Consider the following 26,296-nt stretch of genomic DNA (forward strand, 5'->3'; position numbering starts at 1 on the left):
CATTCAATGCCGAACTTCCATTCGTTGCACACTTCTGTGCTCATGAAGACCTTACGCCTGCTCTCCCCGAGAGGTCCTGCATCCTGCAATGCAATTCGGAATGCGACTCGGAGCTCATCGCGGAGTTACTCCTCGCTCTCCGATCGATTGCATCATGAATTGACCACCAGGAACCTCCCGTTGACCTACGATTATCTACACCCCCAACCCTCACATCTTCTCAACCTGACGCTCCAGGACTTACTGCCATCGCCTTCTCCTGTCAACGCGACCCTTCCCTCGGTAGTCAACGCCGCTCCGTTACCGGTCGGCCACCACTTGATCTACTTCCCCCCGCAAGTGACCTTGTCGCAATTGCTTCCAGATTGCACGGATACTCTACACACGCCCGGGGAGCCGTTCAACCGACGTCTCTGGGCAGGCGGAAATTTGAGGTTCCCTGCGCCCAGTCCTGTTTTAGACGGGAGCCGCGCGGTGTGCTTGGAGTCTATCCGCAATGTAACGGTCAAAGGTCGTGAGGGCGACGAGAAAGTCATCGTCACAATTGAGCGGCGTGTTGGCACTGTCTCTGAGCAAGAAACAGAACAGCAGACATGGAAGCGGATCTGGACACAGAACGAAGCTGATGCAGGGGAATCCTCGGTCATTGAGAACCGAGATCTGATCTTCATGCGCCTGAAAAGCAACACACAAATCGAGGCCGACAAGGCGCAGTTCGGAAACCCTGCAAGGATAGTGAAGCGTATGTTCATTCCCTACAGGTGATGAAGCCAAGGCTAAACTGCTATATAGCACCGTCCGACGCGACATTCCGTCATTCGATCATGCCAACCAAGGCACTGTTGTTCCGGTTCTCGGCACTGACCTTCAATGCCCATTCAATTCATCTTGACAAGGGTTATACGCAGAACGAGGAAGGATACCGCAACCTTTTAGTGCATGGCCCGTTGACGCTGACCCTTTTGTTGAGTGTGGTACGTCACCACTTGAGCCAGTTAAATCTGGACATCAGTGCCATTGAATATAGAAACATAGCACCTCTGTTTGTAGAAGAGGAGCTTGTTATCTGTGGTAAGCCCAAAAATGGGAATGGTGCTTGGGATGTGTGGATTGAAGGTGCAGATGGTGGATTGGCCGTTCGTGGCACTGTTCGAACTAGGCAGTGAGGTACACATGTTCCCACGGGAATTGTAGATAGTATGCATAAGTAAATCTAATTCATAGCCATTCAAGGCACAAATCTAATTAATCAAAGCCGAAGGTTGCCTAGGTCAAATTGATATCGAAGTAGATGGAAAGTGATGTAATCACGGACCTCGGAGAAACTCCACGGAAGCTAGTGCACACGTTTTCTTCCTTCCACTTCTTCGCATTCCTTTCTTCTTCAACTACTTTCTCGAGCTGTTTTGATTCCTGTGATCAATTGACCAGTGTCCGTCATTCCAAGATGGATCTCTTCTGGGCAGCTCCCCGGTCTCTAGGTATGCATCTTCCTCTTTCCTGGTTTTGAGCTTTCACTTACGTGTCATCCAGGACCTTGACAGCCTTGACACTCGTTCAGTCCGCTTTAATGCATGGCGGCTTGGTGTCTAAGTACTATGCCGTATTCGCGCCGAGCTTGATATTCGCGTTTCCTCCGCATATCTATCGGCTAGTCACGCCATTTCTACTAACCGGAAAGAAGCTGGAATTTGCCTTTGATGTCTATTTCAGTACGCCTCGCATTGGCTTGGGTTGACCAGCGCTAATCTCGTGGCAGTCTACAAATATGGCAGTGCCGTGGAGAACAGCATGGCCCCTGGAGAATTCTTCATCTATCTCTTGTTTGTAGCTATCAACCTGATGGTAAGTGGTAGAGTGTTTTTCATTTCATTTTTCGCGTTACCACATCCCCTCACCATAACTGCCCGCCCAGCTTCGAAATCTAGCTGAATGCGGTTCCTGACGGCGAGGGAGAACACCCCCGCATCCGCGCGGCACCACTACATTCGCAAAATCAGGTGCTGCGCAGGTGTGGGCATGGTGGGATTTCCTTTGAGACACTGGCGTGATTTCATATCCGTTGGTATCGAGGGTGCCCTACATTCTATATACATCTATTCCAATACATCCATTCTACATTATTTCCCACTGTTATCGCTTTTCCGGTAGTCAATCTCAGGCTAACATCCCAAAGCTCACCGCAGGTTGGTATTTTGGGGCAGTCTTCCTCACCCAACGTAAGGAGCACATCCGTCCAGCATGATCCAACCCACTGACAAAAATAGCTATGATCATGGCCTTCATCTACACTTATTCTCAAAACAACCGCGGGCAGAAGACTCATTTCATGTTCATCGACATCCCCGTCGTTGCTCTACCTTATGCGATGCTTCTGATCACCATGGTAGTTCGCGGTTGGCAATCTGCCCTGACAGAAGCCATGGGTATCCCCGCGGCTCATCTCTACAACTTCCTTACATATCTCTATCCGGTCTACGGTGGCGGCAGAAACTTCATCACCGTCCCGAATTTTGTTCAGAAATACTTCAAGCGCGAGGAAGACCGAAACAGATCGTATGGATGGGCTAACAACCCCTCTCGTTCGTCTGCAAATGCCCCCGAGGGTACTTCGTCAGGGTCTTCTTCTGGATCATCCTGGGGGTGGGCCTCTTCTGACAACTGGAAGGGAAGAGGTGCTGGTCGGAAACTCGGTGGTTAGACGATGTTTGTGCCTCGACGCAACGTCGTAAGCTCCAATCGTGTAAGACAGAAGTCTAGGCCCGAAAGCAGTCGCCCTATGTAATACTGTTACTTTGAATGAATTTAAACCTTCGCTCGTTATTGTACGAATCCGAATAACTTCAATTGAAATCTGCACAATGACCAATTGGTAATGATGACCTTGGAAAATGGGAGCGAAAGTCCTCAATCACCTTATTTTGCCTTAGGCCAACAATCATTACGTGATCATAGAATTGGTCCTAACTGACTAACAATAGAAGACACTTTTTCTACGGGGTGAAAGAGAACCACGTGATATTTTCTTGGCACGGTCGAGCCATTACATAAGTCTTTCAGAGGCACGCTAAGCCTAATTGGGCACTAGAGCTTCCGCACTCGCAAAATTTCCATCGACATTTTCTTCGGGGTCTTCACCGCGCAATTCTTGTTCCAGTCAACCACAAAAATGGCAGTCGTCAAGACCTCGGAGATGGATTACGCCATCAAGCCTGAAGCGTCCGTTCCGTCCGTTGATACTTCGGATTGGCCGCTTCTGCTGAAGAACTATGAGAAGCGTATGCTCCCCAGTCTCCATTCTTGACTAGCCGACATTGACAATTTTCCATAGTGCTCGTCCGTACCGGTCACTTCACCCCTATCCCCGCTGGCTCCTCCCCCTTGAGCCGTGACCTGAAGTCCTACATCAGCTCCGGTGTCATCAACCTTGACAAGCCCTCCAACCCTTCCAGTCACGAAGTCGTGGCTTGGATGAAGCGTATCCTCCGGTAATTTGCCCTCAATTCATCCCAATCGCGCGGTACATTTGGCTAATATGTTCCCTCTACAGATCTGAGAAGACCGGTCACAGTGGTACCCTCGATCCCAAGGTTACTGGATGTCTCATCGTCTGCATTGACCGTGCCACTCGTCTGGTGAAGTCCCAGCAGGGTGCCGGTAAGGAGTATGTCTGTGTCATCCGCCTTCACGACAAGATCCCCGGTGGCGAGGCTCAGTTCGTCCGCGCTCTTGAGACCCTCACCGGTGCGCTCTTCCAGCGTCCCCCTTTGATTTCCGCTGTCAAGCGTCAGCTCCGTATCCGTACCATCCACGAGAGCAAGAACTACGAGTTCGACAACGAGCGCCACCTCGGTGTCTTCTGGGTCAGCTGTGAGGCTGGTACCTACATCCGTACCCTCTGTGTTCACCTGGGTCTGCTCCTCGGTGTCGGTGCCCACATGCAGGAACTTCGCCGTGTCCGCTCCGGTGCCATGGACGAGTCCAAGGGTATGGTCACTCTGCACGATGTCATGGACGCCCAGTGGGTCTACGACAACAACCGCGACGAGTCCTACCTCCGCAAGGTCATCAGCCCCCCTTGAGTCCCTGCTCACCAGCTACAAGCGTATCGTCGTTAAGGACAGCGCTGTCAACGCCGTCTGCTACGGTGCTAAGCTGATGATTCCCGGTCTTCTCCGCTACGAGGCTGGCATTGAGTGCCACGAGGAGGTTGTTCTTATGACCACCAAGGGTGAGGCCATCGCCATCGGTATCGCTCAGATGTCTACCGTCGAGCTCACCACCTGCGACCACGGTGTCGTTGCCAAGGTCAAGCGTTGCATCATGGAGCGTGACCTCTACCCCCGCCGCTGGGGACTCGGACCCACCGCTCTTGAGAAGAAGAAGATGAAGTCCGCCGGTACCCTCGACAAGTACGGCCGTGCCAACGAGTCCACTCCTGCCAAGTGGAAGAGCGAGTACACCGACTTCAACGCCCCTCTCGGTAGCGAGGAGGCCGCTGCCGCTGCCACCCCCGTCGCCAAGCCCGCTGAGACCAAGGAAGAGTCTTCCCCCGAGCCCGTGAAGGAGGAGTCCGACAGCAAGAAGCGCAAGCACGACGGTGAGACCGCTGAGGAGAAGGCTGAGCGCAAGCAGAGGAAGAAGGAGAAGAAGGAGAAGAAGGAGCGTCGCAAGTCCAAGCAGGAGGATAGCGAGGACAGCGACTAAACGCCAGGAAGACCGCTTTCCTGTACCATATTTTGCTTGTATTTCCGGAGTCCTGGGTCAAAAGGGAAATTTGTTAGTCAGTTCCAGAGTTTCATATTGCAAACTTGTGAATCTATATGATTCTTTCTATGGGTAGATCAATATGTATGATGATGTAGTAGAATTGCGTACCCGTAGACGGTACCCTAAATTTACTGCCACTACTGCCACGCTGCACTGCCGAACTTGAAACGGTCCGCGAAAGGAAGTGGTCCATGCTCCTCGTGACCTCGGCCTCCGCATTCCCCGCCGTTCCAACAATGCTGTCTGAACATATAAAGTCCCTGTGCAATCTCTCCTAGCTCTCAGAAGTGACAGAAACAGAAAAACCTCACCATGGCAGAGGTCACCTCCACTAAACTCAACCCAGAGAGCCACATTATCTTAGTATGTCACCCGGCATGATCGCACATATGACGAAATTGATCTGACACACCTTTAGGACCAACCACTTCTCCGACTTCCCCATGAACTCGCTCGCAGAAACTTCAAAACGGTGCAAAGAGCCGTCGAACGAGAGAAGGAATATGTTATTCCAGCACTGAAGGAAACCGCCAATGCCTCACTTTCCAACACACAACCTCCCGACCAGACACTTGCTGCTCTTGATGCTATGATTTCTAGAATGCAGGGTCTGAAGCGAAAGATGGAAGGGCTGCAGGAGGAGGAGAAAAAAATTCACAACCAATCTCGCAAACGCATCCAGCACCTCGAGGCACTGCATAAGATCCCGAGTCTGGCTGACGTCAAATATGACCAATGGTCTCGGGTCCGGCTGGACCGCTTACTCGTAGACCATATGCTACGGTCGGGTTATTCTGAAAGCGCACAGAAACTTGCCAAAGAAAGGGGGATCGAGGATCTGGTGGACCTCGGCGTCTTCACCCAGTGTCAACGGGTGGTTGAGAGCTTGCGCAGGCGAGAAACCAAAGAGGCGCTTCAGTGGTGTGGCGAGAACAAGGCAGCATTGAAGAAAACCCAGGTAAGAATCACTGGCTCCAGTCTCAGGTGATTCCATGCTAATTCGAACCAGAACACCCTCGAGTTCGAGCTCAGGTTGCAACAATACATTGAAATGGTCCGCACACAGGACAGGTTGAAGAAGGTCGAGGCCATTATCCATGCTAAGAAGTATCTTGTGTCAAATCAGCAATCACAGAATACAGAGATCATGCGCGCTGCTGGACTACTTGTGTTCACCCAGGACACGAGGGCTGAGCCTTACAAGGTAAAACATGCATTATCGGATCGGCATCTATTGAACAAACACTAACTAAGTTTCCAGTCTCTCTTTTCGCAGGACCGTTGGCGTCATCTGTCAGACCTCTTTGTGAAAACTCACCACGACTTGCTCTCCCTGCCGTCGCAGCCATTACTACACATTGCACTTTCAGCTGGACTGTCCGCACTCAAAACACCCTTATGCCACTCGGCATACACTTCTTCCAGCTCTAACTCACAGTCAACCTCGACCTCCGTGTGTCCCATTTGTTCCACGGAGCTAAATGACCTCGCTCGCAGAATGCCATATGCACACCACTCTAAGAGCTACGTGGAAAGCGACCCAATCGTCCTTCCAAATGGCCGAGTCTACGGAAAGCACCGACTGATTGAGATGAGCAGAAAGATCGGTTCAGTCGAACCGGGCAAGGTCAAAGACCCAACGACCGGCGAGATCTTCAGCGAGACGGAGATGAAAAAAGTCTACATCATGTAAACTCGTAGACCAAGCCATAACTGAATTTGATACCCCCTACTCGCTATCACTAGAATCCTCCCTACTTCTCTTCTTCCCCTTCTTCTTCTCCTTCGGCTTCACCTCAAACACATACATTCTCGCCTCGCGATCCTCTCCCTTCCACCCACCCCTCTCCCCATCCTTGTTTTCAATATGCCCCACCGTCCGCGCATGCGAATAACCCTCATAAGAACTCCACGGGAACTTGAAACTAGTCACCACAACCAATCCCGCATGTCTAGCCAAGTCCTTGATGTTCCAAAGCGTATAAGGCTCGCCTTCAAACAACGTAACAAGGATCTGACCCGGTCCAGTCCTCACCCCCTTCCCAGTAGTCGCATCATCATTCTCTTCCTCATCCTCGTCCTCAACATCACTCCCTTCTCCATCCTCATACTCATACTCCCCCTCATCAGCATCAACCAAAGGAGGCGGCTTCGACAAAAGAGGAACACAAGCCTTGAAGAACGCAACCAGTAGCTCCTGATTAGCCCGCACCTGTCGATTCACATCCGTCGACAATCCCCCAACATGCGGGAAATTAAAGCAGATCACATCCCATGCTCCGGCACTCTGATAAGGCGGATCCGGAGTCGAGGGAGTGAACCACGCTGGCCGTCTGCGCTCACGACGGTCAAAGCCACGAACAAGCTCTTTGCCTCCGCCGGTTTGAGTGCCTAATTTGCGTGCATCGACGGAGAAGAGTACTTTGGATTGACTTTCTTTCTCACTGTCGCTATCACTAGGATCAGGCTTTGAAAGAACGGTTTCCACGTTTTCCTCGGCTTGTGGATATTTGCTGAAGAGTGTCTCCTTGGAGTCGTAGCTTGTTGCGCAGATATTGGGGCATTTGTATTGTGTTGCCAGTGCGCGAGCAAATGAAAAATCGCCTAGGGTTTTCGTCAGTTCTTGATATTCATAGGTATCTCGTATATGAATGCATGGATGAAGAGATAGGGGTGGCCTATATCTCTGAGAGGAATTACTTACCTTCGCCAATTAGGAGGATTCGATCTTTGCGCAAGAATGGTACAATTGGTCTCTGGTTTGCTTGTAGGGGTCCCTTCTTGGGTGCATTGCTGCCCTGGGGCTTGGGGGCAGGGCCCTTGCGGGGTGGAGCTGGCTTACCCCGAGCGCGGGGAGCTTCTCTGATTCTTTTGGTGTTGCGCGGCATGATACTTGAGTATTGGCGGTTTGAAGTTGGAGATCAGAGAATATATGCTGGAGTGAAAACCGCGGGTCCTGCTCGGCCAATCAAAGATCCGAACTATTATTTAGCTTAAAGACTCTAATTTTGATATGTTTATATTATTTTTCTTTTGATAGCGAGACTATAGTCTGTCAATGGGTATATGGATAGCTACTTATCCATCAATTGAACAAGGCATGGTGGTGCACAAACAATGTACAGTTATGTTGTCGACTTGGACGATCAACACCATTCAGCTACTTCCACCCTACTTTCAAGATTCCAGTGAAACTTATATTAAGAAGACGTTCTATTGGCAACGGCATAGCTATATACATAGAAAATGCTATGACCGGGAAAAGGAGAAATTACTAAATCATACTACAGACCAAAGGGGGAAGACCCAGGAAATCTCAGGCCCATGGGGAAAAAAGAACAACACGCCCCAGACCAAATCATTCGGCTGCAATGAAACGTGAATCATTATGACACATGCTAACGATTTTTTGATGCGAGTCGGAAATCAAGAGCGCAGCGAGTCTCTCATGCTTTGGCTGCTGGCGCTGACGGGAGTGGGCAGAACGCCAGTCTTGGGCTTGGAGTTCTGCTTGATCTTGGCGACAGCGTAGACGATACCGCTGACGAAGCCGACGGCGATGGCTGAGACACTGGGGAAAGTGACGGGGGCGTCGAAGAAGACGAGGCCAGAGATGGCAATTGGCAGCTTGTTCAGGGCGCCGACCATGGAGTAGGTGGTGGAGGAGGTGGTTCGGACACACCAGGCGGAGGTGTAGGAGATGAAGACGGAGGAGGCACCGGAGAGGACCATGGCGAAGAAGATGCCGTCGCGGTTGGATTCGGGGAAGTTGCGGGCGAGGTTGGCGGAGGACCAGTCCTCGAGAAGGAGAGTGGCCACGATCAGGACGGGGATAGAGAGAAGGTTGTTGTAGAACATGGCTATATGATTGTGAGTATATGGGGGCTGTCATGAGGGTAGAAAGAAACGTACTGTCGAAGTCCTTGAAGTTGGTCAACTTGATGCGCTTGCGCATGCCCAGGACATAAGACGAGGTGCAGAGGCAGTTAATCAACATCCAAACGTATCCGGCGTTCAAGGTGGAGACCTTGCTGGAGGTGTCACCGGTGCTCTCAACGGCGTGCTTGATATCAGCCCAAGCGGCGATGAGAGAGCTGAAAACCATCAGACCGAAAGAGAACAGGGTCAGGTTGGTGACGGAGCCACCGAACCAAAGGACCTCTCCATAGGCAATCAGGATGATGGTCAAGTTCTTGAAGATGGTATAAACGGGAATAGAGAGGAACTGGAGGGCCTTGGATCCAGTGTAGATCATGCCGATCAGGAGTAGCGTAATGGGGAACCCTAAAAAAAGGGTCTCGTTAGTTTCCGTGTCGGTTCAAATGGCACCTCTTGAGTTCATACACTTTCTCGCCTCGTCGGCACTGAAATCACGGTATGTGATAAGCCCCATGGACTTGCAGGTTTGAATTGCCGCAATGCACACAAGAGACTGTAGATATCAGCGATCTGTCCATTGGCCCGGTATCCCGGCTGTCCGTTTGTCTATCTGTCCCAGTCTCGGAGATAGTTCACTACTTACCTGAACGCAAAGCAAGAGGAAGTTCAAGTTGAAGTCTAGGCCCGACAAGACGTACTTGTTCATAACGGTCATCATAATGGATGAACCGCAGTAGGCCAACACGGGCAGGGCGGGGTTGTTGGACATGGCGCTGGGACTGGCGCGAGGAGAGGGAGTTGGAGGCGGCGCGGCTTCGAACTCTTTGTTGCCTGCGTCCTTGCCCATGCTGCCCATCTCAATGGTGTAGTCGGACTTCTTGTCGTCGGCCATCTTTGGGAATGTATAGGGGATAAAGGTTGAAAAGACAGGTGGCACCCAGAGAGGTCGAGAGTCAGAACGAGACAATCTCCGAAATGAAAACACCAAGGGGAGAGATTTGGAACAGATTATTTCGCCGCAAGCAGTGTTACCTAAGCATTTAGGGGGTGTTGAGAGATCGCTGATTGGCTACTGTTAGATGACACGCTATCCCTCTTTGGGCAACTAAGAATAGCATCGTGCGACTTGCTGCTCTTTTCTTTCTGACACTCTCGCCAGGAGGAAGAGTATTGCTCTGACAAGAATGAACTGCCTGTTGAGGGAAGCAGAGGATGTTACTACAATGTTGCGCGACCGACAAAAAGACTGAAAATTGACATATGCAGCACTCAACCACCAGATATCACATTAGATTACACGCCATGTCTTTTGAAGAGCATGTATCAGACAAGTCTCCAATAGCATAACCCAATCAATTACATTCAAACACCCTACCAACATCACAGAACCCCACAAACCCCCAAAACCCAATACTCCATAACCGAAGTGCAAACCATAACACAAACCAGTGGAGCAACCACACCTCCTAACCACACAACTCCCCCTCCAAACCCCCTCACCACCCAAACACAATGGCCGACTCAGACGATGAGCTCTTCGCAGCCCTAGAATCCGAATCCGACACAATCTACCGCGACGCGCGAATCAACCAACTCAACGCCGAGCTCGCATCAACCAAAAACAACCACTCCCAAAAGGAAGCCAGTATCCTCACGAACGAGATCTACCCTACCCTCAACAACGACCAATCAGTCCTAGACTTCACAACGCGCAGTAGCAAATGTCTTGTCCACTTTGCGCATCCTGATTTCGCTCGATGCACGGTCATGGATACCAGGCTCGGAGAGCTGGCGAGTGTTCACTTCGAGGTCTCGTTTGCGCGCGTCGATGTGCGCAATACGCCTTTCATTGCGGAGAAGTTGGGAATCCGGGTACTGCCTTGTGTGATTGGGTTCAAGGATGGTGTGGGAATTGCTCGAGTGGTTGGGTTTGAGGGACTTGAGGCGAGGGGCTTTGATGGGGTGGAGGGCTTTGATGTCAAAGTGCTCGAGAAGAGATTGTTGGCGAAGGGGATCTTGGCCGGTATCAAGATCGGGAGTGGGGATGATGACGACGATTTGAGAGAGGAGAGTGATGAGGAGGGTGATATGGGCAGGACCAGGAAGAGAGGTATTCGCAGTGCGAACCCTCGAGTGAGAAACCGCGGTGACGATGATGATGGAGATTGGGATTAATGTATCTACACGGGAAAAAGAGCGGGAGAGAAACCGGGAGAGAGAGATGTTTGGCCTATCTCTCGAAGAATATCAATGTAAATATAGAAAAAAGGACAAAAAACACGGTCATCATAGAATTACACAAATATCAATGAACGAACGCAGACCTAGAGTTACAACAAATGCCGTGAGGGAATCTATACACGGAGGTCATATCATCGAACGATGGATTAAATAGCCACGTTCTTCATTTCACCGAGGACCTCCGAATCAATAACAGAGTCCGCGTCGGACTTCTCCTTCTCTGCCTTGTCCTTATCCTCCTTCTCATTCTTCTCGTTCTTTTCAATCTTGGGGAACCCTTCGTTCTCCTTGTTGGAGATCTGTGGCGTAGCGACCTCCATGAGATCTTCACCCTGAGCCTCCTTTCCGGTTTCTTTGGGGTCTTCAGAGATCGCGGGGCCTGCCGTGACGATGGGACTGGTGGTCTCCTCCGTCACACGGGCCAGGGGGCTAGACACACCAAACGGCGTCTTGGGACTCTGGGCGTTTCCACCCTTGGAGAATCGGTGTGGGGAGCGGCCGCGCTCCTCAGCTCGCGTAGGGCTGCCGTAAGGCGACTCCCGACTGCTCGACCGGGTACCGGAGGCATTCACACCGAGGCCGTTAGCAGGACCCTTCCGGCGAGGCGCGCGGCGACCGTACTTCTGATCCGTTCTCCAGCGCAGAATCTCCAGGTATGGGGGTTCGACATTCTGAGACTTGAATTCCTTCAACTTCAGCTCGTTCGTCTCCTCGTCGACAATGACCTTGCCGCTGCACAGGTCTTCAGCGAAAGTGGCGAGGAAGGCCGCCCAGGACCGCGCTACGACGTACTTGCAGTCGTAATCTCGGCCGAAAATAATCACCTGGCCCCATTTTCCAGCGGGGCCGGGTGCCAGGTCGATAGCGAGGTGGTTACCACCCCAGTCACGGGCGAGAGGAATCCACGCGGGGTGTGCGTATGCTTTTTGAACGGCGCCGGGAGGTTGGGAGTCCTGGCGCTCGAGCAATTCCGAGCGCCACATAGTGGGCGCAGGGGGAGCGGTCGAAGAGCTTGCGGCAGAGCTGGACACCGGGGGTTGCATGTAGTTGGAGTTTCCGAAATATTCTTCGTTGACAGTCTTCCAGTTGCGCCATTCCTGCACAATCTCCTCACAATCCAGAAGCATGGCGCTGAAGATGACACCGGTAGGGAGGCCACCACGTTCCTGGCCATCATGGTGCATCAAAGATTCCCGCAGCTCCAGAGGGAGACTGCAGTCTAATTCGTGCTCCAATTCATTAATGTCGTTTTGAGTACATCCCTCGCCAAGCTGGTCGAGGAGTTCCTCATAATTGTGTTCTAACCAACGCTCGATTTTCTTCCAGGAGTGGGCGACCGGTGGCGGTGGGGGTGCTCCGTCGTGGAAACTCTGCATTTGGATCTCGGGTGCGCCCTCTCCCTGGTCGTTTGACCTTCTCTTCTGAGATGCGACCGACCTCATCCCAGGTGAGTACGGGCGGGTTGGGGAACCGTCGTCTTGGGAGCCAGTCCATTCAGAGGCTTGTGCATTGGCGGAACCTTTTGTCGGCTCGTCATCATAGGGGTTGGAGAGGTCAGGGCGAGATTCGATTGCGCTGGTAGCGATAGATGTGAGGGGTTCATGGCGACTTTGACTGAGAGGGACGTGTTGCCCTGTCCGGTAGGGAGAGTCATGGGAGGCATGACGGTCATTGGAGGTCATGGTATGCCAAAAGGAACGCCATGTTGAAGTAAACCTGTTCAATCAGTCAGTCTGCTAGAATAGAGAGACCGGGGGAGACCAACATGTTCGCCATGGTGTAGTTTGCAAGGAGAAAATCCAACCATGAACCACAAGAGTGGCTATCAGCAAAGAATGGGTAGGGGCGAAGTTCCAGAATTCAAAATTAGGTAAGGAAGGAGGTGGAGATTTGGTCGTTCTGCTGTTCTTTAATTAAACCTCCTTATTGATGAATGCAAACTCCCATGTGTGTTATGACTCTGTTATGACTGTGTTATGTTCTCTCTATTTCGTACCCCTGGCCGCATTCAGCACCTGAAGTATGCAGATCCCTATGATGTCGACGCCCTATACTGCTTTCGATAACAATTGTTTCTTACTCCGCATTTTGTACTAGGTACGGAGTACTCTGCACTTCAATGTTATTTTTGTGTTATTAAAAAAGAAATAAAGGTCATCGACGTGTTCAATTTAAGCTTCATCAGGTCCGAGACAGATCTACGAGATGGAGTTCAATTGCCGAGCGTGTACGCAGTATGGAATAGGCACACCATTCGAAGTATTTCTTCAGTGACAACCACGTTCCCCCTATTCGCTCTTATATCAGTGAGACTATTACCGAGGTAGTATAACTAAATTGGCGCCAAACTTAGAGAGTGGATATGGAGGCGTCCAGCTAATTAGCAGAGGTAACCACAATAATACTGGCGGTAGTATACTCGGCACAAGCATGAGTGCTAAGGGGAAACGGTGGGCCAAAAATAGAACGTGGGCGTCCAGAACGGCTTTGGCTTGGAAAACTCTTATACTCACTGAACTCTGATATCAAAACCCTGGATATTGGGATCGGCCATCGAGAGTGGACTCTGTGAATTGTTAGTGGCATTTGCCGTCGGCCTTGGCATTGGAGCTCACGTACGGAGGACTACTGTACAATGTGCATATAAAATCTGAAGTGGCTAGGGCTGTGATGTGTCAAGTTCTAGCTCTGGAACGAAGATAATGTGTACTAAATTCAAGATATTTGTACACAACATCAAAAGAAGACAGATGGGAAAACCCGACTTGATATTGCCTAAAACGAATGACAGGAAGCCGGATGAAAAACCCATCAACACAAAAGGCACGAGACAGGAGTGCCTGCTCGATCAAACACAAAAGGGAAAAGGAAAATAAAGGCAACGTCAAGGGAGCGCAAAAGCAACAATGCAGAAAAAATGCACAGTGCTCAATGTATGCATATCGTAGCCATCCTTGGCTGGATTGTCCAACCAGGTGCAACGCACTGGAGAATCACGCCGTAAGATGGAGAATGAGATCAAAATCACCGCCTCATCAATGTAGCAGCCAGTGCCGTGTATCATCATCATGGTAAGCATTACCGCGAGAGACCCACGGAAAGAAACACCAAGCACCTGCATGAACTAAAAACCCGAGGGACCTTGGACCAGTCAAGGATTTCCCATAACAATGCAAATGAAAAAACTGAGGAAAGGAAAGAATGGTCAAAAATAAGTCATGGAAGGAAAAAAGAGTAGGTGACAGTTTGCGAGAAGCGAAGCAAGCAGAAGAGAGTGAAGATAAAGAGCGAAGAACGAAATAATCAGAACATGAAAACAGAACACGATGAGCCATAGTGCATTGATTCTAGACACTAGGCGACTGTCGAAGAAGCATCTAGCTTCAAGACACGCCTGATATCATTCTCAATCTGCTGGGTATCCGTAGCTTGCGAGGGTAAAGGCGACGGCGAGTGTGTTGGTGGCTGGAATGCAGTCGCCGAGTAGGCCGGCTGGGGAGAGACGTAACCCTGCCAATGGGCCGAGTGATTTGGGCTTTGGTGGTGTTGATTTGGATACGGACCTGGAGAGGATCCATTCGAGACAGCACCACGAGCCTGATAATGTGGCATCGACGGTGGCAGAACACCTCCACGTAGCGGGGAGTTGGTGCCTGGGTACAGATACGGGTTCCGAAGGTGAGGGTTCGGCTGGGGAGGTGGGTGCCCGAAAGGATTCTGGTACATCATTGGAGGACCAGATGCAGCTCGACTGGGAGTTGCGAATGGGTGCACATTAGATGGGCGGGGGTCATGATTCCCGGAGTAAGGGTGGAAAGTACCAGGCGCATGTTTGTCGATGTTTGGGTATGCGCGGTCGAAACTTGGGGACTGGCGGATATCGGCATTTCCATAGACCGGAGAGAATGGTGCCTTGGAAGGTGGCTTCTGGGGGCGCGGATTGAGCAGTAAGTCCTTGAGCTGCTCCGTTTTCGCTTTGCGCTCAGCATCACTGACTTCGGGCGACTGTGGCATGCTGGAAGGGCGCAGTGCGGCCATGCGTTCCTGATAAGATGGAGCGAAAGACGGACCGATAGGCGAGCTTCGCGCATGATCATTGCCCATATCGGAGGCATACATGCCACTTGGATGGTATCTTGCGGCAGGCTCGGTCTGCGGCGATCGGAAGGTGCGACTCACGTCAGGACTGCTGGTTGCCTTGTTCTCTTGAGCTTGTTTCGCAGCCTGGAACATGAAATCGAGCGCGGTGGGTTTCGGCTCCTGGCGCACGGGCGAGTAGCGACTGCGGTGTTTAGAGGGAGTTGTCTCGGGTTCTGGGGAGAGATCCGCGCTGTCGCTATCAGTCTCCAATGGCGGAACGAGATCTGCGTCCGGGGCAGACTTTGGGAGAAATTTGGGCATCGGCAGAGAGGAAGGCGCAGGCGACGCATGGAAAGTTGGCCCTGCGTAGGCAGCGCTTTCCTTCATCTGTGGGGGAGGTCACACTGGCGTGATTAGGTGTGCTTCGGTATCCGTTCGAGTATCCATTGTTTTGATTTCCATTATAGTATCCGTTATGAGTGGCAGGTGAGTTGGCATCTCGAGGCTTCTTCACAGACCGTGGAGCTTGCTTCTTCTTGGTGGAGTTGAAGTTATTAGACGAGTCAGTGTGGATGCCGCCTGAGATGTTGCCGGGCGGAGACGACGGAGGTGTGGAGAGTCCCGGTTTCTGAGATTGGGGGGTCATGTTCTTCTTCTGGGATTTGCGGGTGTTGCGCGAGCCCTTCGGAGTAGGGGGGCGAGGAGATTGGGCCGACATGTCGACTAGTTGGCTTGAAAAATAGGCAGCCGGTTGTGTAGAGGAAATGAAGAAAGAGCAACGCTATGACGAAGCAATAAACGGCAGAGATGTAAGAGATGATCCAAAGACCACAGTGGAATGAGTCAGATCACTGCTCAGCAGGTGTCGACAATATTAGGATATGGCAACGCCGGGAGAAGCAGGAAAAGTGACGTGTAAGAAGTGAAGTCGCAAGTTGAAGTTCCTCAAATAGAAAAAAAAAGAAACAGACGCTTCGCTGAAACGTCGTGTCTAAGATTAGAAGAGCGAAACAAAGATCAAGAAGCAATCGAAATCATCTCTAATGAGGGAGGGAGGAGAAAGGAAGACTGAATCATGGTTGTTGAAGGGAAAGACGATCGAATGCAGACGGGAGGGGATCTCCAGATCACGATGACTAAGGTCGGCGACGCCACTCCAGACATGCACGCAGCAAACAGATTCAAACAATTCAACAGCTTGGGGTTTTGAGTACCTTGAGGCGCCTCCAGGTATGTTAAAGCACCTGGCTCAGAAGGCACTGCATTCATCCTACCATCGCACCGCATCACCCCGTTAAATCGACGGAGCCTCACTTACGTCAGTCACAGTTTCGATAACACCCCACCCCAGCTACACCTTCTACCAACCAAGCACCTCAAACCAACAACCTCACTTCACCCGAAACAAAATGGCGGACGTGGAGATGAAAGAGGCAAGCTCCTCCAAGGGCAAGGCCGTGTCAAAGGACACTGGCGACAAGAAGAAGTTTGAAGTCAAGAAGGTACTTAACAACCGAGACACAGCTGAAAGATCTTTGTATTGACAATGTCAAGTGGAACGCAGTTGCCCTCTGGGCCTGGGACATTGTTGTCGATAACTGCGCCATCTGCCGAAACCACATTATGGACCTGTGTACGTGAAATGTTCCCAAACAACCTTTCCAAGTCGCTTCTCCGAGCCATCCCAGACTGACCGACACAGGTATCGAATGCCAGGCCAACCAGGGCTCATCCACTACCGAGGAGTGCACCGTCGCATGGGGTATTTGCAATGTGAGGACCCTCTGTCCCTCCCCTCCAACCATCGTGACCGTGCCCTACTAACACCCTCCCAGCACGCCTTCCACTTCCACTGCATATCGAGATGGCTCAAGACCCGCCAGGTCTGCCCGTTGGACAACCGAGACTGGGAGTTCCAGAAGTACGGCCGGTAAAGGTTGAAACCGGAATGATTTTCTTTTACATGCGATGCAATTCACGATATCTGGCCGATACCACGGTTCCAATGGCTATGAATGTTACCCCCTTTACGAAAAGTTGCGCAAGTTGCAGGCAGTGGTAGCGTATTGATTCCAATTTATTTGATCTGGCTCAAGCTCGTAGGGTAGTTTAGATCCATTGCTCCGCTCTCGGCCTATTGCACCTTCACTCCGTCCACGGTTATTCCAGGATTTGCTTTTGATCCCAGCCATTTCTCTGAGTTGCGATTGTATACTGGCCATGGAGGAACGACAACGAAAGCTGTGAATAGAGTGCCCGCCAATCCGGTCCAGAGTGTAAGGTGAATGTCTTTGTAGGTGTATCCAACGACGAAGCTGACGACCTGTGCAAATTCGATTAGGTTGAGACCCTTCCAAATATCGGTATCATTGACTTACACCGGAAATAATCAATAGGACAGTAGAGAGAAGCTCCGCCAGGCGCTGGCCGTGGAAGTCCTGGTTGTTGCGTTAGCTTGTCCGACCGATGTGAGATTTGAAAGCGCGGAGAATCAAAAGCGTACAATTTGGCCTTCGAAGGCATCCTGAATAGGTGCGAGTATTTCATCCATTGTGTTGTGGTCAAGATCGAGTTGGATTACTCCCTTGATCTTATCGCAATGGTGTCCTGTCATTCTGCCACCACCGCCTTCTCCGCATAATAATAGCTTCCAAGGTTGATTGGGCGGTTTGTTTACAACTTTCTACATGTACACTTGTTGAATTGAAAATTTTGTCTCCTGTGCACTAGCGCTTTACCTCTCATTTTGAAGTGAAATTGAGTCTATAAGCACTTTATCTTCCTCGAAGGCTTCAGGGATACGAGGTACGATAGACGTTTCTTTTGTTGCTTGAGTACTACCTGTATTCCAATGCTAGTCTGGGCTTTAGCAGTCTCAAACATCGGCTCAGCGATTTTACAACTCTGAAAGGTTCCGATGTTGTTTCGTTATAGGACAACCTTGGAAGGACTTGAATCAACGTTTTGCATACTGATAGGTAGTTATATAGTTAAAAAGCAACTTGCATCGCCGTATGTTCAATTCGGTCATAATCTCGCCTAGATATACTTCAAAGATTATACATTAAAGAAGATACTATAAGCTTCCAAGGTTGGCATGATACACAACCTTGGAACGACATTACACGTACAGCCTCCCATGGACCTAAACAAGGACTGCCACAAACACCGCCATAGCAGTGCCCAAGACTAATTTGAAAGACTGCTTGATCTGGGCAGATGCAGCTCCAGTGTACACGGGGCTGACAGCGCCGGTAGTGGCAGAAATGGTAGTGGTGGTCATTCCACTGGACTGGCTACTCGGGACCGAGACAGTGTTGGATCCAACACTAGTACTCCAGTGAGGCTTAAACGGTGTTGGAGCCGCAGTAGATTGAGCAGTGCTGGTTTGCGTCATCAGAATGGTGTTGATGTATCCAGTGCAGGTGTTGTCATCAGAGCATGACTCGACGGCAATAGTGGTGGTGTGCACTGCCTCTGCACCGGAGCCGGCGTTAGAGACTGCATTTGCGTTCCCAGCTGAGCTGGAGCTGGAGCTTGAACCAGAGTTTGAGTCAATTCCAGAGTTATATCCAGAGTTGAATCCAGAGCCAGCACCAGCACCAGAGCCACCCGGCACTGTAGTGTGAACAAAATCAACCGAGTAAACTGTTGTAGCAACAGCAACTGTCTGGGTAGTTGCCGACAAAGTCTTTGACCGCAGAGGACAGTCAGCAACGGACTCGGGACAAGCAAGGACTGTCGCAGTGTGCGTAGCGTATACGGTAGAGGTAGTAAGCTCTGAGTCGGCACCATTGCCGGACATACCAGTGACAACAGGAGATGTCTGCTTGGCTGTTGCTGAAGCGCCGGTGGCAGTAGCCTCTGACACAGGGCAAATAGTAGTGGAAACAACCAGAGTCTCAGTGGTCAGATAGGTAGTCTTTGACCGCAGGGGGCAGTTTGTCACCGAGGACGGGCATGCGGTGATGGTGGCAGTGCGAGTACTGTAGACTGTGGAGGTAGTCAGGTCTGAGCTATTATTTCCTTTGCCGTTCTCGCTAGATCCAGTGATGGATGCAGGGTTGGGCGGGGTTTTTGTGGCATCGGCAGCTTCGATCACAGGACAAATAGTGGTAGACACTACAATGGTCTCAGTGGTCACAAAGGTTGTCTTGGCCGTTGCGGGGCAGTTGGGAACAGTAGTAGGGCAGGCAGTGATTGTGGCAGTGCGAGTAGAAAGAACAGTTGAAGTGGTCAAGTCCAATGTGGAGAATCCAGAAGAAACAGTCGACTGGGCAGCTCCGGAAAGTGTAGGAGTAGAGGTAACAACAGCAGCAAAGGAGCTGTCTTGGGGTCCAGTTGATCCAAGCTTGGTGGTGGCACCATTGGGAGAAAGAGCAGTTGATTGAGAAGAGCCTTGACCAATGGTGCTTGGTGCAGAAAGAACAGCTGAAGTTCCGGCCACAGGAATAGAAGCAGAAGCGCCACCTTGAGATCCAACAGTAGTTCCTTGGGGGGACGATCCACTTGATTGGGGAGACACAAAGGGAACAGAGCTTGGTGCAGAGGGAACAATGGTATGGGCAAGTGGAGTGGAAGCAGCGCCCACGGGGGTTGAGATGACTCCAGATTGAACAAGGGTGTTGACAATGGGAGTCGAAGCAGCGCCTACGGGGGTAGAGATAATTGCAGAGGAAGCAATGCTTGAGCTGGGACGAGTCAAAGGCCTGCGAGTACTGCCTTGGGGTAGAGGCGAGGCACTATGAATTGGTCTTGTATGAGGGGCAGGAGTCGGCAATGATGACACAATCGCACTGGACGAGGCTACCACCACCACGATAGACGATGAGGCAATTGCCTTGGAAGAAGGAGTGGCAGACGAAGAAGGAATCGCCGATGAGGAGCGAGCGCGGCATGGTGCACGACTGGGCAAAGGCCGGGATGGGTATGTCCAATGGTGGTGGTGATGATGATGTCCAGCTACTGGAGTAGAACTGGGGGCCAAAGTTGGCTCAGAAGATGGCTCAATAGCTTGAGGAATGGGAGTCCATGCGAGACCTGTTTGCAGGCATACTGCAGCGAGGAACCATCCTTGGACAAGAAAGTGGCCCATTGTGATAGTAATCGGAAAGAATGAACGATTAACTTCGAAGAACAAAAAAGAATGACAGCCCAAAATCAGGAAAGAATGACTGATATTTGGACTTTGGAATGATAGACAGAAAAGTGTTCGAGTTCAACGAAATGAAGTGGTGAACTGAAGTCCTGTATATACTTCATTTTCGCTTAGGGTTACCTGTTGACTACAACACGGCGACGCCGACAGATAAAAACGCCAAAGATAAGCGGAAGTGGAGCATTGGGCACTCGTTCCTGGCTCTGTTCCTGGCTTGTCAATAGACTATCGACGCCATTGACGCCGGCTGGGTCTCCGCATCGTGGCTTTGTCTTAAATTCGCCATGTGTACTATATCGCGGTGAAATTAGCCGGCGGACAATTTCCACATCACAACAACAAAAACTATTTAGCATGGCCTATCCATCATCAGTTCAGGCTGTAATCAATTCAAATCCGCACAATGAATACCTCAATTTCTCGTTTTGCCCTTGTGGCTGGTCTCCTGCTCGGCCATGCATCGGCCAGCATCCCTGCAGTCAGCTCATTGCCGGTTAGCAGCCAGGTTCATGCCATGACTGCAACTTGTGAGACACGATTGGGAACCGCTTCTGTGAAGTCAGTACCAACTGTCACTCATACTCACACAATTCATGACCGCCACCCTGTCGTCGTCTTCACAACCACCCTGGACACTATCACGGTCACTCCTACCCAGTCCACACAGGTGGTCACGAACTATGAAACCAGTACTGTGACATCTACTGCTTCTACTGTTACTGACACTTTCTCAACGACCTCTACTTTCTACTATACCTCTACCTTCAGTCGGCAAGACTTACCTTCGACCGCTACTGTGTTCCTTGCTGTCTCTACCACCTCTACCTCCACTTCTACTATCCCCACCTCGTCCGGTTTCCTTCCCATCGCAGACACTATTCCTCCTACTCCTACTGTCTACAAGCGTTCTTTGCAAGAAGAGCAGGAACCGGAGTGTGCCCTCTGGGTCGATGACTACCGGTATGCTCAAGAAGTGGTATGCCATGAAAAGAATGTAATCACAATGACCACTACCTCAACGGTCACTGGTTCTCCTGTGACTATTACCGCTGCCACACCTATTACAACGGTGACAGTGACCGACACCATCACAAGTCGCTCAGTGGTCATCCCCTCGGATGTGTCCACCACCTTGAGCTACAGCACCACCAAAACCATCACCGAAACTGTGGAGGTGCTCGCCAGTACAACAACCCTGACAAGTACTACTACTGTTGTTGGTGCAGTAGCTACAGCCACATCTTACGCTGCTTGTGCTGCCAACAACATCGCTGGCGCCCCTCTATCTGCGGACTTCGGTTCTGACGAGGGTAAATATATCTATCTTATAACTTTCTCTAAGATTGCTGGTGAGAGATTGTCTGTTGGCAACACCGCTTCTGTGTATGATTGCTGTGTGAGCTGTCAGGAGAGTGCCACTTGTGCCATGTCCTACTACTGGCATTCCTCCGTAGTGAGTTACTGCTATCTGATCTCTAGCACTCAGTGCTCAGTTACAGATAACTACGCCACTGCCTCCTTGCAGGATGCTGCGACCAACATGCAAATGTCGAACGGAAACTGTGGTCGTGTTGTTTCATAGTGTTAATTGTGGGTATCGAGGTGAGATACAGATATGTACTAATCGGAGTGGACTGTATGTATGATTATCATAATATGCTTGTGTGTTTTTAAACCCCAAGGTTCCAATTCTACTCACTCATCCATTGACCTTGAAAGTACATGGGTATAGACTAGTTCTGTGTGCCCACAAGACATTCCAAGGCTGTGATGGTAAGATCTTGAAGAATGAGACCCAAGATTCTTCTGCCAAAAAAGGTTATGATCCATTTGTAAATGTCTTAATTTCTTCACAGGGAAATCTTACAGGGTTGAGACTTTGGCACCCAATCTATCTACCCCAAAATTTAGTGGAATAATTTGGTCTACAGAGGGGAATTTGAGGGAGAAAGGAGGGCTCAAAAAAAAAGTGGGTGGAAAAGCTAGGGTGAAAAGAAGCATAGGTTGGTAGCATAACATTGGATCCTTAAGAACTGATTGGGGTGCCTAGCATGATAATAACGATCCCATTCACCGGGTGTGCGCTACAAGATAAGACTGAACAGAAGTTTAAATACGTTGATCATGATTTCATTCTCTATCATCTATGCCATGAAGCATTTGAACAGGATGGGAGGTAAGCGGAATATCAACCTGCATATGCACCAATGTACCAACACGAATCGAAAGACGACTCAAATGCATTTTGTCAATCCAAAAGCCCCGTGATGCACGATGCAAGGAGCAAGTGAGAAAAACTCCGCATGACTGATCGGCTTGGGGTCCCGAGGTCAGTGCTCTCTCTTGCTTATCCTGCCCAAAGCCCAGCTCGGCCATTTTATGACGGCGGTCTGCCTTCAAAAGCTTAAATATAAGTCACTGTGGCACCGTCCTGAGCGGGCTCCAGCAACTTCCATTGGCAGGTAATGTTGTTAGAAGCGAACTGAGCGATGATGCGGTCAGCAATCTCGTCGAAGCGCTCGGTGGCCAGAGCCAGGATAGTAGGTCCAGCGCCGGAAAGACAGATTCCCAGAAGACCGGGCTGCGTTTGCGGGGTCATGAATTGGAGAATCTCTGTCAGACCAGGGATCAGGGTCTTGCGGTACGGCTGGTGCACCTTGTCTTGCATGGCAAGGAAGATCGTGTCGGGATCTGGGGGAGAGCTGCCCAGAGCGGCGGGGAGCAAGGCCGCGCGCTGGAGGTTGAAAACCTGAATAGAAATTAGTTTGTTGGATCTAATTTCGAGGGAATTGAAAAACTTACCACATCCGCCCTTGAGTAGGTCTCTGGGAGAACGTTGCGGGCGTTGGCAGTGGGGACCACGAAATCAGGAATGATGGCAATGGCCTTGATTTCAGGGGCCCAGTTGAACTTGCGGTAGTGGCCAATGGCCATAGGTGGCTCGGGGGTCTGATGCCGGTGTCGACACCACCTGCAGGAGCGGGCAAGACCTCACTGAGCGGGATCTCTTTGCGGGCCACATCTTCGGGCTTCAATTCATTCAGATAAGTACCGACAAAGCCACCGAACAGGGAAGCAGCCACGTTATCAGGGTGTCGCTCTGTTCCCGTTAGTCATGGTACAAACTTCCTCTTTCTATAGCTCAACCTACCAATCATGAGACAATAATCAAGGAGACGCTCCTTGCTCAAACCCAACTTTCCAACCTCGTTACCCAGCATCACACCGGCGACAACGGCGGTACCGGAGGAACCAAGACCGCGCCCTAATGGGATAGGGTTGACGATGTGCACCTTGGTCCCGGCGGGGAACGAACGCTGGCTGTGACATCTGAGCACATACAGGGCTACACGGGTAATCAGGTTGACTTCAGGGTCAAGACTGATCTTCTCAACACTCTTGCTCTGGTCCTCATAGGTGATGGCGCAGTTGAAGGGGTGTTGAGATGAGGGCTCTTTCTCAATGGTGACGTGGACCTCCAGGTGGAGAGATAGGGCCAAGCCGATCACATCGAAGCCCGGGCCAATGTTGGCGGAAGAGCAGGGGATTTTAATCACGGAAGCCATTGTGTCTGCAGAAGTGGGAATTCAACGGTGATCGCGATCGTGATATGACTCCCTCAATGTCTTGGCGCACCAAAAAAATAAATCGGCCGACGTCGGAGAGTGGAGCTTCCAAGGTTCTTATTAACACAATCCTTTGTCACAGTAGATACTCCAGTCTACAAATACTAATATCAACTATATACAATTAATGTTATACATACTTCTAAATCGATACTGGTCTTTGGGTTATTCGTTTCCAATTTCACTGTGGATGATCCTGTGCTTACTGCTCATTGTGGTCCGGGGAAAATTGCCCCAAGTATCGCTTCAGGAAATCCTGCCCCGATGACCCCATTGGCTTGCATGTCTTTGACAATCCATTTCGAGTCATATTTTGTTGCGTGACGATTCAAACATCGGGTCTTTATTTCCGAGAAGTAGATTGAGAAGTTGCCGACTGTGGTTTAAATACGTAGAGTGCGCCTACACTACGGAGTACTTAGGATCGAGTCCATACTTTTGACAATACAAGGGAACACTCTATCAAGGATTATAACATAAGATATCATGTCTGATCTACCGTCCATCCGCTGGGGTATTGTTGGTATGTTCTGTGCCTGACTATTGGGCACAACTCAACCAGCTAACACCTACAGCCACTGGCATGATCTCATCCTGGTTCGTGGAGGATATCCTCCTCGAATGGGAGGGGAAAAGAGTCAACCATATAATTCAAGCAATCGGCAGCTCAAGCACTCAAAAGGCCCAAGATTTCGCAAAGAGCCAGTGTCCAACTCACAACCCCAAGGTCTACGGCTCGTATCAAGAGCTCTACCATGACGCGGATGTCGATATTGTCTACATCGGTACCCCGCATGGCTTTCACTACCGCGATTGCATGGAAGCCATCAGCGCAGGCAAGAATGTCCTGTGCGAGAAATCCTTCACCATCAACGCCAAGCAGGCCCGAGAGATCTTTGATGCCGCACGCAAGAACAACGTCTACGTCGCCGAGGCAATGTGGCTTCGACATCGTCCTCTCTACCGTGAGCTCAACCGACTCCTCCACGAAGAGAAGATCATCGGAGATGTCTTCCGCGTATTCTCGGATTTCGCAAATGGTACCGATCCTGCCTCGCAGCCGGCTTCCTCGCGCCACCGCGATTTGAACCTTGGCGCGGGCTCACTGCTCGATGTCGGCGTGTACGCTCTCACCTGGTTGAGAGTGACACTCGGATATCAGAAAGATCTCCCCCAGATTGTGGCCAAACAAACCCACGAAGTCGGAGTGGAAGTCACGACTAGTGCTATTCTACAATATGCATCCGGTCAACAAGGCATCTGTACGTCTACTAGCAAGGCGCTCGGTGCACCCGGCGAGGTATTTGTCGTTGTGCATGGGACCAACGGGTATATCGAGGTTCAAGGGAGTGCGGCTTCCATACCGGAATCTTTCACGGTTTGGAAGAAACAGGATGGGGCTGCTGATCGGGCTTACTTCCCACGTGAGGCATGTGAAGGGAAGACGTATGAATTCCCTCGGATTGGGCGTGGGTTTATCTGGGAGGCTGAGAACACGGCCTTGGATGTGCTGGCCGGGCGGAAGGAAAGTCAGGTCATGCCGTGGAGTGAGACCCTGTACATATTGGATATCATGGATGAGATTAGGGCCCAGGGTGGTACCACTTATCCTGGCGAATGATGTCTCGTATATTAGAACACGGTAACTATGACAGAGAGCAACCTTGGAACCTTGGAAGAAAGCAAAATAGCACAATATGTAGCAGAACAAGATTTGGACAGTTCCCAGATTCCAACATTTGGAAGTTATTTAGATGACATAATAAGCCAAGAGTCGGTCAGAGTAACCTTTCCAAGCGCTTCCCTTTTCAAATCACTCACATACTGCATCTCTTAGCGCTCGATCTAGATCCAAACGTGACAGGATCTCGTGAAGATCCTTTGTACCTACTTGGGTTACCCCTGGAGATGAAAGGACCGGTGTGTACGGAGTAGTAGAAAAGAAATAAAAAGACCGAGTTGTCATTGGATTCAAGAATAAATGCCTCAAAGGGCTGACGGTGAAGCAGTACTCCGTACGAAGTATCAAGTAGTAAGAAAAGAATTAGAATAAATTAATTGGATTGAACGGAGTACTCCGTTAGTGAAGAGTATGTGGACTAAGTATAGGCCTATGACCCGACCCGCTTGCGAAAATTTTCTATTAGCTCTGGACACTCCCCACTATTCCTCTTTCCTCGCTTCTCCATTACAATCGCCCTTGAGGTGTCAATACTTGATCTTTCTCTACTCAACGTCTATATCTGTGGTTTTCTTTTGAAACTGTGGATCTTTAACTCATCCCATCTTTGGCCTCGGCCGCGTTCGATCATCACTGCACCCAATCCGACAGGACATTGGACATCGCGGAGAATTAGGAGAATCATATCCAAATTCTCTTCCATCTGCAATCCTGGAGCACCCAAGCTCCTCTTCACATCACTTCAAGTTGGCGGGACTTCGCTACACCAAGGCCTCTCTCCTCCACCCTCTCGCGGGCCCTAAGTTCCGGGTCTTCTGCGGGGGCGACACTCGACCTCCCTAACTGGGTTTACCCCCAACT

At 50.6% G+C, this 26,296-nt stretch overlaps 15 protein-coding genes across 15 annotated transcripts; 8 read left to right on the plus strand and 7 right to left on the minus strand.

Annotated features, from left to right (window-relative positions):
• Positions 1–42: 42 nt before the first annotated feature.
• On the plus strand, positions 43–1,166 carry N7506_008063 (uncharacterized protein; the record flags this gene model as incomplete). The annotated part of the gene is made up of 2 exons (XM_056957356.1): positions 43–742; positions 793–1,166. The coding sequence occupies 2 exons, from the start codon at positions 43–45 to the stop codon at positions 1,164–1,166; spliced, it is 1,074 nt and encodes a 357-aa protein (XP_056811690.1).
• A 1,109-nt stretch (positions 1,167–2,275) lies between these two features.
• On the plus strand, positions 2,276–2,701 carry N7506_008064 (uncharacterized protein; the record flags this gene model as incomplete). Its single annotated transcript, XM_056957357.1, has 1 exon — positions 2,276–2,701. The coding sequence occupies one exon, from the start codon at positions 2,276–2,278 to the stop codon at positions 2,699–2,701; it is 426 nt and encodes a 141-aa protein (XP_056811691.1).
• Positions 2,702–3,169: 468 nt separating this feature from the next.
• Positions 3,170–4,707, plus strand: cbf5 (pseudouridine synthase CBF5; the record flags this gene model as incomplete). The annotated part of the gene is made up of 4 exons (XM_056957358.1): positions 3,170–3,278; positions 3,332–3,488; positions 3,551–4,021; positions 4,050–4,707. The coding sequence occupies 4 exons, from the start codon at positions 3,170–3,172 to the stop codon at positions 4,705–4,707; spliced, it is 1,395 nt and encodes a 464-aa protein (XP_056811692.1).
• Positions 4,708–5,082: 375 nt separating this feature from the next.
• On the plus strand, positions 5,083–6,463 carry N7506_008066 (FYV10 family protein; the record flags this gene model as incomplete). Its single annotated transcript, XM_056957359.1, has 4 exons — positions 5,083–5,133; positions 5,189–5,728; positions 5,780–5,974; positions 6,032–6,463. The coding sequence occupies 4 exons, from the start codon at positions 5,083–5,085 to the stop codon at positions 6,461–6,463; spliced, it is 1,218 nt and encodes a 405-aa protein (XP_056811693.1).
• Positions 6,464–6,499: 36 nt separating this feature from the next.
• On the minus strand, positions 6,500–7,658 carry N7506_008067 (25S rRNA (uracil2634-N3)-methyltransferase; the record flags this gene model as incomplete). Its single annotated transcript, XM_056957360.1, has 2 exons — positions 6,500–7,374; positions 7,475–7,658. 2 exons carry the CDS (start codon positions 7,656–7,658, stop codon positions 6,500–6,502), a joined length of 1,059 nt encoding a protein of 352 aa, XP_056811694.1.
• A 538-nt stretch (positions 7,659–8,196) lies between these two features.
• gmtA (GDP-mannose transporter) lies at positions 8,197–9,541 on the minus strand (the record flags this gene model as incomplete). The annotated part of the gene is made up of 4 exons (XM_056957361.1): positions 8,197–8,630; positions 8,683–9,054; positions 9,115–9,202; positions 9,293–9,541. The coding sequence occupies 4 exons, from the start codon at positions 9,539–9,541 to the stop codon at positions 8,197–8,199; spliced, it is 1,143 nt and encodes a 380-aa protein (XP_056811695.1).
• Positions 9,542–10,161: 620 nt separating this feature from the next.
• On the plus strand, positions 10,162–10,824 carry N7506_008069 (uncharacterized protein; the record flags this gene model as incomplete). The annotated part of the gene is made up of 1 exon (XM_056957362.1): positions 10,162–10,824. One exon carries the CDS (start codon positions 10,162–10,164, stop codon positions 10,822–10,824), a length of 663 nt encoding a protein of 220 aa, XP_056811696.1.
• A 212-nt stretch (positions 10,825–11,036) lies between these two features.
• On the minus strand, positions 11,037–12,666 carry N7506_008070 (SMI1/KNR4 family protein; the record flags this gene model as incomplete). Its single annotated transcript, XM_056957363.1, has 2 exons — positions 11,037–12,606; positions 12,656–12,666. The coding sequence occupies 2 exons, from the start codon at positions 12,664–12,666 to the stop codon at positions 11,037–11,039; spliced, it is 1,581 nt and encodes a 526-aa protein (XP_056811697.1).
• Positions 12,667–14,244: 1,578 nt separating this feature from the next.
• On the minus strand, positions 14,245–15,688 carry N7506_008071 (uncharacterized protein; the record flags this gene model as incomplete). Its single annotated transcript, XM_056957364.1, is given in 2 exon segments — positions 14,245–15,357; positions 15,374–15,688. 2 exon segments carry the CDS (start codon positions 15,686–15,688, stop codon positions 14,245–14,247), a joined length of 1,428 nt encoding a protein of 475 aa, XP_056811698.1.
• Positions 15,689–16,379: 691 nt separating this feature from the next.
• N7506_008072 (SCF ubiquitin ligase complex subunit HRT1) lies at positions 16,380–16,904 on the plus strand (the record flags this gene model as incomplete). The annotated part of the gene is made up of 4 exons (XM_056957365.1): positions 16,380–16,472; positions 16,525–16,603; positions 16,673–16,743; positions 16,806–16,904. 4 exons carry the CDS (start codon positions 16,380–16,382, stop codon positions 16,902–16,904), a joined length of 342 nt encoding a protein of 113 aa, XP_056811699.1.
• Positions 16,905–17,104: 200 nt separating this feature from the next.
• On the minus strand, positions 17,105–17,521 carry N7506_008073 (signal peptidase complex subunit 1; the record flags this gene model as incomplete). The annotated part of the gene is made up of 3 exons (XM_056957366.1): positions 17,105–17,293; positions 17,349–17,408; positions 17,474–17,521. The coding sequence occupies 3 exons, from the start codon at positions 17,519–17,521 to the stop codon at positions 17,105–17,107; spliced, it is 297 nt and encodes a 98-aa protein (XP_056811700.1).
• Positions 17,522–18,115: 594 nt separating this feature from the next.
• Positions 18,116–20,065, minus strand: N7506_008074 (uncharacterized protein; the record flags this gene model as incomplete). The annotated part of the gene is made up of 1 exon (XM_056957367.1): positions 18,116–20,065. The coding sequence occupies one exon, from the start codon at positions 20,063–20,065 to the stop codon at positions 18,116–18,118; it is 1,950 nt and encodes a 649-aa protein (XP_056811701.1).
• Positions 20,066–20,531: 466 nt separating this feature from the next.
• N7506_008075 (uncharacterized protein) lies at positions 20,532–21,710 on the plus strand (the record flags this gene model as incomplete). The annotated part of the gene is made up of 1 exon (XM_056957368.1): positions 20,532–21,710. One exon carries the CDS (start codon positions 20,532–20,534, stop codon positions 21,708–21,710), a length of 1,179 nt encoding a protein of 392 aa, XP_056811702.1.
• An 822-nt stretch (positions 21,711–22,532) lies between these two features.
• N7506_008076 (homoserine kinase) lies at positions 22,533–23,694 on the minus strand (the record flags this gene model as incomplete). Its single annotated transcript, XM_056957369.1, is given in 4 exon segments — positions 22,533–22,877; positions 22,931–23,077; positions 23,095–23,228; positions 23,280–23,694. The coding sequence occupies 4 exon segments, from the start codon at positions 23,692–23,694 to the stop codon at positions 22,533–22,535; spliced, it is 1,041 nt and encodes a 346-aa protein (XP_056811703.1).
• A 546-nt stretch (positions 23,695–24,240) lies between these two features.
• N7506_008077 (Gfo/Idh/MocA family protein) lies at positions 24,241–25,375 on the plus strand (the record flags this gene model as incomplete). The annotated part of the gene is made up of 2 exons (XM_056957370.1): positions 24,241–24,277; positions 24,330–25,375. 2 exons carry the CDS (start codon positions 24,241–24,243, stop codon positions 25,373–25,375), a joined length of 1,083 nt encoding a protein of 360 aa, XP_056811704.1.
• Between the last annotated feature and the right edge of the window lie 921 nt (positions 25,376–26,296).

Source organism: Penicillium brevicompactum, assembly GCF_028827555.1.
Source record: "Penicillium brevicompactum strain IBT 35665 chromosome Unknown utg000005l_segment0_segment0, whole genome shotgun sequence".
In the NCBI taxonomy this organism is placed as follows: domain Eukaryota; kingdom Fungi; phylum Ascomycota; class Eurotiomycetes; order Eurotiales; family Aspergillaceae; genus Penicillium; species Penicillium brevicompactum.